Source organism: Apaloderma vittatum, unplaced genomic scaffold (genome assembly GCF_000703405.1).
Source record: "Apaloderma vittatum isolate BGI_N311 unplaced genomic scaffold, ASM70340v1 scaffold32512, whole genome shotgun sequence".
Classification (NCBI taxonomy): domain Eukaryota; kingdom Metazoa; phylum Chordata; class Aves; order Trogoniformes; family Trogonidae; genus Apaloderma; species Apaloderma vittatum.
In genome coordinates, this window is record NW_009704693.1 from 1 (window position 1) to 11,439 (window position 11,439).

General features: G+C 43.6%; 1 protein-coding gene across 1 annotated transcript; it reads left to right on the plus strand.

Moving 5' to 3' along the window:
- Nucleotides 1-302: 302 nt before the first annotated feature.
- PNLDC1 (poly(A)-specific ribonuclease (PARN)-like domain containing 1) lies at nucleotides 303-11,434 on the plus strand (the record flags this gene model as incomplete). The annotated part of the gene is made up of 18 exons (XM_009865139.1): nucleotides 303-360; nucleotides 468-541; nucleotides 1,750-1,783; nucleotides 1,907-2,030; nucleotides 2,704-2,792; nucleotides 3,121-3,221; nucleotides 4,219-4,298; nucleotides 5,282-5,419; nucleotides 6,334-6,403; nucleotides 6,640-6,725; nucleotides 6,953-7,008; nucleotides 8,039-8,103; nucleotides 8,941-8,994; nucleotides 9,193-9,235; nucleotides 9,797-9,896; nucleotides 10,377-10,552; nucleotides 10,708-10,806; nucleotides 11,392-11,434. Coding segments are annotated over 18 exons (1,490 nt in total), but the record flags the coding sequence as incomplete, so codon positions are not given.
- Nucleotides 11,435-11,439: the final 5 nt, after the last annotated feature.

An 11,439-nucleotide genomic window follows, 5' to 3' on the forward strand; every position in this document is an offset into this window, starting at 1 on the left:
GGTGGGGCGGCAGGGCATCGGGTCTGTCTGGGCGGGTGAGACGGGGACCCGGTGTGAAGGCAGCGTCCGGGGCGAGGCCGGGCGCCCGAGGGCCTCCCTTTCCCGGTCCAGCCGCAGGAGTGAGGGGGTGGGAGGCTCCGCACTCGCAGCCCTCAGTTGCCTTTTCTCTAGGGTTTGCTGCTGGTGAGTTTGACGTGGAGGTCACTAAGGTGAAGAGAGGTGGTGTCAGAGATGAAGCGCTAGTGGAACGTGTGCTTCACGTTTCAGATATATTTTTGTGTGTGTTCTTTGCACCTCAACAGCCCTTGATGTGGAGTTCACTGGCTTACATTCCACTTCCCCTCCCAGTGACCAGCCCAGGTAAAGCTGTTGGCTGGAAGCGTGAGGGAGGCTTTGCTGCTCTAGCTCTGTGAGAACAACCTGCACGTTGCTAACCTTTGTGTGCCCAATTCTGGTTTTGCCTGTAGCCTGTTTGATTCCCCTGCGGAGCGGTACCTGAAGGTCAGGCAGAGCGTGCAGCGCTTCACTGTTACCCAGCTTGGTAAGTGCTCTTCTGACATGGGTAACAATCTCCCCGGGTCCCTGTTGTAACCAGTCCTTTGCCAGCTGCTCAGCCCTGAAGGAAGCTGTGGTCTTAATTTGCTCGTTACAGACATTTGTTTGCTGTGGTACAGTGGGGCTCCCCTCCCCACCCTGAAGTTTAATACTATCAACTTTTAAAATACTTTAAATAAAATCAGGTGGGCCATGTACTTTTTACTAGCCTTACGTTGTTCATATTTAAATATCACAGATAATAATACAGGGGTTTTAAAACAGAGGATGCGAGCAAGAAGTAAAGGATGAGGTGAAATGGCCTCAAGTTGCATCAGAGGAGGTTTAGCCTGGATGTTAGGAAAAGCTTCTTCACTGAAAAGGTTATTGGGCCTTGGAACAGGCTGCCCAGAGAAGTGCTCGATTCACTATCCTTGGAGGTATTTAAACAAATTGTTGATCTGGTGCTTAGGGACATGGTTTAATGGTCACCTGGCAGTGCAAAGTTAATAGCTGGACTCAGTGATCTTAGAGGTCTCTTCCTACCAAAACGATTCTATGATGTCAGGTGTCATCAGCTCTGTGTCATTTGATACAGTGTATGAGTCAGGGGGCTATGAGAGAGGAAAAGGAAGGCTAGTATTTGTGATATTCCCAACATAATAAAAAAATCAACACATGGAAGGGCCTGTGGTAGGCTATTGACAGTTAAGGACCAGCTAGAGGTCAAGAAACCAGCTCGAAAACTGTTTAAAATACTGTTCAAAGCCTTAGGCTAGGTAAGATTTTAATGTACTTTTTTAGGGTTTAATAGAAAAAACAACCCTTAAGTAGCAGCACATGTGTTTTCATCCTCTGTGCTGCTGTTTAGCTCCTTCCAAATACTCTGTAGTGTAATTGGACCCACAGGCCTGTGTATGCGTCGTTGGAGATTTTTGTCAACAACTCGCCTTATCTCACCCGTTGCTCGCTCCATTTGCTCTTTCACCACACTTGACTATTTTTCCCGCATAGCACTGAAAGCTTGTCCCTGTTCAGCTCTCGGGGAGCCGAGGAGTGGCCTGGCAGTGGCTGTTAAGATTTTCACAGCGGTGTTAGGGAATGTAAAACACGTACTGCATCAGGGCATCCCTGTATCGCTTGGGTAATTTTCGTGGTATCTGTTAACATCCAGCTAAACGTTTCTATTTCAATTGAGGTTTCTCTCTCTTGTAGGGCTGGCAATATTCTCAAATGAAAATTCAAACACGTAAGTAAAGAAGAGGTTTTCTTTTACAATGAAGACGGTGCACTCGAAGTTTGTGGCAGAATCCTCTTGAGAGGAATTATTTCTTGTGATTTTCTTCCAGAGAGATTTTTCTTTTCATTGCAGGTATGTGGTGCATTCATACAACTTTTTTCTCTTTCCATCAACATTGGGAGTTAAGGATATTGAATTCACCCTCTCTGCATCTAGTATTCAGTTTCTGTCCCATTATGGCTTTGACTATAACAAGGTATGTAATCTCTCTGCCAGAAATCTAGAACAGAGGAAGTCTGTGCAATTACAGGAGAAATTAGTATTAGTATCCCTAAATGCCAGATTTCTGGAGTATACAGCATCTTGTTAAAAGTGCGAATGCACCCTGTGGTTCATTATCAACAGGGAGAGAAAGTGCTGTTTTTTCTGAACTGCCCCAGAGGCAATAACCATATCTTTGTCAGTCAACAACAGATTTCTCCACCTCAAAAAAAGAAAACATGTCTCTGGTGAGTTGAGGAGTTAGTAAACAAACCTCAGTGGGAGTCTTTATTAGCCATGAAGGTGGGGATTCTCAACTTACCTGCATCTCACATATTGCCACATTCCCAGATTATGTCACCACATAAGAGCACTGTTTAGCAGTTATGGACAGGAAGCATTGTGATAATCATGACACTCAAAGTATCTCATTAAAGAAAGGTAAAAGCAGAGAAAAAAAAATGATTACAGCTGACAAAAATCCTTTTGTTTCCTCTATGTAAGAATGCATCTTTGATTATTTTTGAGGAGGATATTCTGAGGATCATTAGTATTTTCCAAGTGTATGCTGGTTTTGGACCTGCCTAACCTGCTATTCCCTAATATGCTGCAAGCAAGTCCAGAGAAGAGTAACGAACCTGGCTTTTTTTTTTCCTCTGTCCCCTCAGTTCCTCAAAGATGGAATCCCATACATGAATGAGGTGCAAGAGGAGAGCTTTAGACAGCAGCCCTTAGCGAGTAGCTGGAAAGTCAGCAGGTGAGCACTGTTCAGAGAGGTGGCTCCTCAGTACTGACCGTTGACAGCTCACTTTCACTTGGGTCACATTTTCTAGCAATACTACAGCCTATTAGTCTGAATGCCTCACCACCAGCAGTTCCAACATGCTGTGGTGTCTCTGAAGGAAGACAGATCACAGGGTACAATCCGGAGGGTTGGATGAATGTTGGGAAACAATACCTTTGCATTTGCATTTTGCCTACCACATAGACCCACATACCACATATTGCCACAGCAAGGTGCGAGGCTCCATCTGTAAAAGGGTTTTTTGCACGCTTTGCTTCTTTCCCTCCCGATCCTGCTCTAGTGCCTTGGACAGGGATGTGCTGAAGAAGGCTATCGATGAAGTGACCTGTTGGATAACGGCAGCAGAGGAAGAGGAGACTATGATTCTGCAGGATCTGAGTGGTATGAACCAGGCTGCCTCCCTCAGGCACCTGGAGGCCCTGAGTGGCTTCTTCACTTCTGTAGCTATGGGGCTGCTTCTGCCCTTTGCTGTTGAGAGGGAAGGCACCCGTGCCCATCCTGCCTTTACAACTCTTTGCCCTTGTCTTGGCCTCAGTTTCTGTCAGGCATATACATATGTGTGTATTTATATATACCCCAGTGGGGATAAACAGGCCACTTGGCACCTGTGTTCGCTTTGGGGAACCCTCTAGCAGGGCTGAGGAATTCCTGTGCTTTTTTTTAGAGGATTTGAGGGACAGCGAATTGTAGCAGAGAATACTTTGTAGGTTTGCTCACAGAAACCAAATCTTAATCCTCTAGATCAGGGAATAAACTACAGAAAGTTAGGAAGGACAGAAATTATTTAAGGCTTTGTTGATGCTTTTTTTTGCAGAGTGTGAAATACAGGAGGTGGGTATTATGTGGTGTTTTGTATCTGCTGTGTCAGCTGCAGTAGATGATGGTACTGATAGTTTGATAGAGTTTGGCCAAGGTGAGCACCTGTGACAAGAAAGACACTTATTTAAATAAGTAATAAGACTGATTAGGGTGTCTTTTTGAATGCTGATAGAAAAGGACTGAGGTAGTTCCTTATCAGCTGTGGGGGAAAATGTGTTGGTGCCTCTCGTGTGCGTGCTTGGCTTTTGAGTGTGTTGCTCTCAAACCTGCCAAAACCACTGCTGGTCTTTTTCGGAGTATCAGCCTTCCTCCCTCTTCAGTTAGTCTTTTTCTGTGTCCTTACAAAAGCTTATTTGCCTGAAATTCTGAGACTTTTTTTCTTTTTCTGTCATTGTGTGTGGTAATGTTCCAAGGTCATATATTTAGGAGTATTTTCGGTATACTCGGGGAGAAGCATCTAATTAGTCCTTCTGTTTAGAAAAATGTGTTTTCCTAAATAAACTTTTCTGTACCTCTGAAGTTTTTACTACTTTTTTTTTTTTTCTTTTTTTTCTCTCAGGCCATCAGATGTTTGAAGTTCAGCTGGTTCTGAGGCAGGCTCTCCAAAACATTTGGACACAGCCTCTTGGAGACAAGAAGGTGAGATAGAAACGTGTCTTTAGAAAAGAGGGTTTCTAGCTAGACAGACAGGACTGGCATTCTTGCAGGGACTCTGAAATGTGGCTTGTACTTTTAACAATAGGGTCTAGGAGGAGGAGAAGACAGTGATAATGTTCTGGGAACTGTTGATTGTGAGGGATCCAGAAAACCAAGTAACTTTGGTTTCTGGTTGTCCTGTAGCCATAAAATACCTTGAGCTTGGAAGTGCTTGTCCTCTGACCCTCTCTGTGTCTCCAGGCTTCGTTAGGTCGCTCCTTCAATACCTCAACAAGATCTACAGTTTTTAGCCTTTTTTTGATGGCTTTTCCTTTGCTTATTTTTGCTATGTATTTTCTTGGAAGTTTTTACTCTGTCTGTTATATGGCTTGCTGTTTTGCTATTCACTACTGCTGTTTTACATTTAGTGCAGTATTTTCTGAATTAAACCTATGGCTGTGGGCTTCTCAAAACATAGTAGGAGTATGACACCAGTCAGTTGTTTAGAAGTGGATTACAGAAGGGTTTTGTTTGTTTGTTTGTTTTGCGTTAGTACTGTTTTGCTCTGGTAACCAGTGTCAATGCTGACAGATTTACCCAGTCTCCTCACCTGAGGCATAGTTTTTGGGGACTCAGTTTGTGGGTTTGCTGTTTGTTTCTGGGTTTTGGCACCATGAACTTACCGTATTGGTGTCAAGTTAAATTTATTACGTTCATTTGTGCTCAAAAAAAAATGTGGTAGGAAATATCCTCCTCACAAGAGAGGCATTTATAAGACACCCTTAGAGCAGGTCTCTCTTGTTACTGGAGCACTGATATTCGTATGGAAAACAAGTGAGACAGTCCTGAGGTCCCAGGGAATGCTCTGTTTCTCCCTCCTTCGTAGCCTGGAAGCTCAGTTTGTCCTCAGCGTTACTGAACTCCATTAAGCAATGTACGTGCAACTTGTGTGGGAGGCTGAGATACCCAGTGACTATTTTTTTCAGGTAATGGTGAAAAAAGTGAGACCACAGCATCGTCGCCTGCTGGAGAACTCCCGTTATGACTACTGCCAGAAGGAGCTCATTCTCTTGTCTGCCCGGGGCTTCACCAACCTCTTCCAGACACTTGTTAAGTCCAAGAAGGTAAAATCCCTGCTCTCATTTTTCATCTCTTTGATTTGCTACACTAGATGTAGAGGGATGATAAAATATAAAGTAGTAATTTATATTAAATGACTCAAGTCAGTGTGATCATCCTGTTTAGTTGTTGGTACAACTGAGATGAATTCCTAGATTGCAGTCACGGTTAGAAGGAAAAAAGTGTTAAATGTTACATGTTCTTAATGACCACGTCCCACTCCAAAAGCACGCTCAGAATTACGAATCCAAACAGTAGATTTCCCTGCGTTGCTTTTCTATTACTCCTGCAAACCAAGTGCAGCCAGGGAAAAGGGAGCCAGAATCTCGTTCTGCAACGTGGTTCTTGGGTCACTAGAGAAAATGCGGGAGTCTGCAATGTTGAAAATCCTTGTGTTACTTCAGCATGAGTCACCATCTAAAAGAGCTGGTCAAATTGTTGTCTTCTGAGCAAGTTATGCTTTTCAGCATGTGACAGACCAGTTTATCAGACCACATGGACCATTCGTCTGATTATGTGTGGAAATTCTTACATTCTGTATGCAGATTAGTGAATGAATTTCAGCTTCAGAAGAAGAGTGATGTGCAGGCAAAGGCTGTTCCTCCTCTTGTGAGTGAGAGAGTGAGCCTATAAATCTGCTGGAAGATTTTACCAGAGTTTAGCTGGGCTGAGAATCTGCCTAGCTCCTTAGGTCCGCTTAAACTGGAATGCTGCTGACAAATACAAGTCAGATTTCCTGAAAGCAGTAGCCCTTCTGTGAGCTTTGCAGCCTGAAATGACTTTTTGGGTGAGCATGTGCAGGTGCTGTCCACCTGAGGAAAGGACTACAGCTGTTGAGCTTGCGTAAAACGGGTTATCTCCGAGCTCTCTTGAAATAAATTCGTCAATGGACTGTTACGTTTTTTTATTCTTCCCATAGCCCCTAGTGGGACACAACATGCTTATGGACCTCATGCATCTTCACGACAAGTTCTACAAGCCCCTTCCAGGTAATGCTGTAGTAGCTGCTCCCCTTTGTGGCTGGGATGGGATGGTGAGCCCAGCTGTCGTTAGGCACCCTGGTGCTTGGCAAGCAGCTATGTGCTGGTTGCCTCTTCTGAGCAATGACCGCTGGAGGGGTGCACCATTCCTCTGACTTCACCTCTCTTTCTTTACTCATTTGAAATACCATTGGCTTTCCCTTAGTTCTTACGGTGTCTTTCTCCACAACGTGTGTTCCTTTCAGAAAGCTACGAGGAGTTTAAAAGGAACATTCACAACCTGTTTCCTGTCCTCCTAGACACCAAGACTGTGACAAAATCCATCTGGAAGGTGAGATGTGAAGGTCTGTTTATTTGGAGTTAAAGCTTGTCTTTCACCCCCCCAAAGAAGGGTATCTTTCCTCAGTGCCCTGTGGTTACAGAGCTGTGGCCAGCTCTCAGTGTTGCACTGAGAAATTCTGATTTTAGATCTCATTTAATGAATCAGCAGTACCAGTACATGAGCTCACTTTCCACAAGGTCTGTCTTGGTTAGTTTTTTAATGTTCTTCTTTTACAGAAATGCCAGTTTCCTCGAGTATCTAATCTTCTGGAGGTGTATGAGGTTTTGTGCAGGTAAGTGGTGGGCTATAACGCCTTCAGCAATCCTGTGTTTTCTTGGGAAATATATTTCAAAGTCAGTCATTTCCTTTGTTCATGCTTTTCTCCCTCACATGTCTTTCAGCTGGTTTCTTGTGTTTGTAAATTTAATTCTTAGAGCAAATAATTTACCGTGCTATTACTTTGTAAGTCACTTCTCGTACCACCATTATTTCATTGATCATAAATTTGACTTGCAGGAAGTCTTACATACAACTGTAGAGTTGTATTTTACTTATGTCATGTTATGAAGTGAATGAATTTTAGTTCTTGGTGAAAATACACCCTAACTTTAAATGGCAGCTCCCCAGAGCTGCACTGAGCCCAAAGAAGTAACTAAATACAGTGTTCAAATGGAGCACACAAGTAGTTGAATCTTGTGAGCTTAGCCATGATATGTAGAAGAGTTATTTTTTACACTTCTGTGAATAATTTTTTTTCATGTGAGTTTTGCTAAGAAAAGGAAAAATTTACCTCTTTTCCCTTACCTCCTGCTCCCAAGGAGGAGATGCAAAATTAGTGCTTATAAAACCAGTAATGGGACTCTGTTTTTTTTTCATTTGTTTAGCAATTTCAGACTAGATTTTTATGCTTTCTTGTTCTTTGTTTTATTTCAGTCATTCCACAGGTATCTGTTTATTAATCTGTCCTCTAGAGTTCCCCATTCAAACAGAACCATCTAGTTAACCCCTTTCCCTGGAGTTTTCCATTGATTTTTAGTTCTATTTGCACTTTTTGTATGCAGTTAGAGCAGACTTGCTGCTTAGGAGATTTGATTGGGGAAAGAGACTGAGAAAGTACTTGGAAGTTAGATTTCAGGAAGAAAACTGGTAGATACGATTCAGCTAAGTATCTTAGCCTTTTTGTATAATGCTACCAAAGTTCCTTTTAAATAAGTCTCCGTAGCTTTTTCTGAAATCACGCTGCAGGTCACTAGAGAACAGTAACTTGTCTCCTAATATAATGAGGAAAGACAAAAATCTTGCACACCACTTGTCTTCAACAGCGACCTAAATCCCAAAGATGCAACGTGCCCAGTGATAGCTCTTGCAAGTGACTGCTCAAGATACGGTATGTTCTTAAGCAAATATTCCAAGTCCAGTAGCTAAAATGGGTTTGGTTTATTCTCTGTGTGTGCACATGCAAAGCCCAAGCAAATGCCAGTGGGTCCACTGAATTTGCACTGAGCTGCCGATACAGGTTTTTGTCTGGACCCAAAGTCGGGGCTCCCCAAATGTCACATGTTCTGTGTGTCCCTGGCAGGTGCCAGGGGTAACACGGGGTAATTCAGGGCTGGTTTGCATCACGCTGCCAGCACAAACGGCATTTACACCCAGTTGGGCTGAACTGAGCCTGACTTCGGGCTGTGAAGATTCTGCAGCCCTTGAAAGGGGCAAGGGGAGGTGGGAACCAGTGGTCCTAGAATGGAGAATAGTGGGACCTGATGGCAGGGAGGTCCCAGAAAGTAGCAGGAGCTCCGTGGCTCATGCACAGCGTTAGCAGCCCCTCACTGACTGTGAGGTAGATGTTTCCTGGCTCTTCCTGGCAGCGCGGTGTCCCGCAGCGCAGGGTCTCTTGGGTTTTGAAATGGTTCCTGTACCATCAGTAACATGTGCAGCACAGCTTGGTTTAGATCTTTGTGGAAGTTAAAATGTTTTCCATGCATCTCGCCAAGCTTTTCAACTGTTTGTGTAACTGCTGCCTTTTTGTCGGTGTGATTTTAAAATGCACGGAAGAAGCATGGACTTTCTATGGGGCGTAAAGGTTCCAGAGTGAGGAAGGAAACAAAGCTGAGGGTGGGCGTAAAAAAAACTCCGAAGCACAACAGTGGATCTCATGTGTGTTAGGATTCTGCAGTGGAGCAGTTTCCATAGTATGCTAAAGGTGTTTTCATTTTGTCGGACACAGCTGAGAAGAAATACCCTCATGAGGCAGGCTATGATGCATTTCTCTGCGGTTCAGGTAAAACACTTCTCAAACACTCCTTTAGAATTTGTGTTGGGACTGGGCAATTCCCTTCCTGCTCTGTAGCTCTGATACGAAGGAATATTTGTTTATATGCAATCTGTTGCTTTTAGTAATTTAGCTGCATTTTAGTGAGTTTTTGCTTTCCATTTGTTTAGCTTTGTTGTAATGCCACCTTGTTATTTCTCCTTCTAGTTCTTCTGAAGTTGGCTCATTTGCTACTGTGCAGATCCACAGGGTGAGTCCTGTTTAAATATTTGCTGAAAATTGCTTTACATGGGTGAGTCTTATGTAAAACAGTTGTTTGTTGGCTCTGATGTTTTGTTTTGCAGGCTGGCTTTCCTTTTGGATAAGTGTTATTGGGAATGTCACTATTCTAATTAGATTTTTATTTTATAAATCAGAAATTAGTAGCTTTATGTCAAAGCTGACATTTGAAAACTGAAATCAGGGCTGTGTGATGGCTCAGAGGTTGGGACGTGGCATTGTGACTCCCGGATCCTTGAACAGGCTCTCTCAAATTCAGTTCACTTGGATAAGGGTCAAATGATTTCCCATTAGTTTCCATTTTTGCAATCTTTGTGATTCAGTGCCTTCAGTTAAATTTCTGAGAGGCAACTGTTCAAATCACTTCACTTTGCTTGCAGCTTTTTGACTTCTGTAGAACACACCAAGATCTGAAATACCTGTTTTATCACTTGTTAAGGAGCTCCTTCAGAATATCTGTGCTCCAGCGACGCTGTGCTGCAGTGAAGTGCTGAACAAACAAAACTTTGTTCCATTTTGTTTTCTGATGTAGTGATGCAGTGGAGGCTCATCCTTCTTTCTCCCACTATCTCTCAGTGTTAGCTGAATATCTGAACAAGGTGAATTTCATTCGAGGTGGTGTTTCAAACATTGTGAGTATGAATTGCAGGTTTGTGACCCATTGGTGGGGTGCATAGGTCAGTAGCCTGGTTGATGGCTTCTTAGGGGAGAAAAATGTGCCAGCACCTGGGCCCAACTTGGCAGAAGTTGCCATCATACAAGTGACGCTACTGACCTTAGAAAAATTAAAACATTTTGCAAAGCAGAAACCCAAGTCATTTGCCATTTTCAATCCGATAAGACGGCATTAGTCAGTTTACATCGCCCTAGTTCTCTCTGCTCTGCAAGACAGCTTGTTGTTTCGCTGGTGGTTTCTCCATGGTAATCCTGACAGTTTGCTTTTGTAATTTATGCTTAGAAGAATCCTGAGATGAAAGAGAAATAATTTTGCACCAGCAGCTGTGTTGTACAACTTGTCTTTTATTCTTTTTTTTCATATTTTCCAATTGTATTAGTAGTGCTTCTATAGTATTTCCGAACTCAGATATGTCTCAATATTTTACATTTTCCAGAATTTTTCTGGGGAGGATGTTCCTTGCCAATATCCCCCTCTCCTGGTTGTTCACGTTCAAGGCTGGCCAGGGCTCAGCGAAAGGCAGATTTACCAGGAGTTTAAAGCTCATTGTCGCTTTGATGTCAGACGACTTTCAAGGAACCAGTTCATTTTGCTCTCCAATCGCTTTAAGCAGTAAGTCACTGGAAAGCCTTAATTTTTTGTCCCTTGATCTTCTCCGATCCAAGTCTTCATCCCACCCTCCCTGTGCTGCGACGACTCTTGGTGAAGAGATTCCTGTCTTGAAGCAGCCTGCAAGCCATGGCTCAGGACATTTGCTTTTGTTACAGCGTCAGGCTTGTTCTGCGAGATTATAAGCATCACCCTCACCTCCGGGTTTCAGTCTATCGCCATTGGAGGCACTCTCCACGCGTGAACTGCCTGCTGCAGTGAGTAACTGAAATCGTGGGTGTGGGGAGGGGGAGCAGCATGGAACAGCATTCCTTTCGAGGTGCCTGCCCCTGTCACAGCATTGGCCAGCTTCTCTTTTGCAGCGTTCTGCTGGCCTTTCAGGAGAACGAGGGGTCCAGAAGCAGGTTTGCTTGTGACTGCTGAGTGGCTGTTTGTGAGCTTTCCTCTGTGGGGAGCAGGACTTCACTCTCCATCCTGATTAACCAGGGAATATTACCCCATGGGTGGCAAAACCCAATGTATTTGCTACCATAACTGACAGAGGGTTGTCTTAATGAGCTGTAGTGCTAGCTCTAATAAGCTTGAGGAGAAAGAGACAGTCTCCAGCACTCCAACATGTGGGATGGGTGTGTCTTTTTCTACAGCAGTGTTGAAAGCTCAGTATTAGGAAAGAATTCAAGATTCAAAATGCACCCCTCTCATGAAGTGGTGACAGTAAAGCTCATGACTGGTGACTTTCTGGCCTGACATGGTTTGGAAAAGAATCTCAGTCCTTAATAAGAACAAAATTAAGCCCTAAATATAAGTAGCCTTAACAGCATTTTATTGTTCTTGCCCTTTAGAGTCTCTGGTATTGTGGCACTGTGGTCTGTCCTGGCCTTTGTACTCGG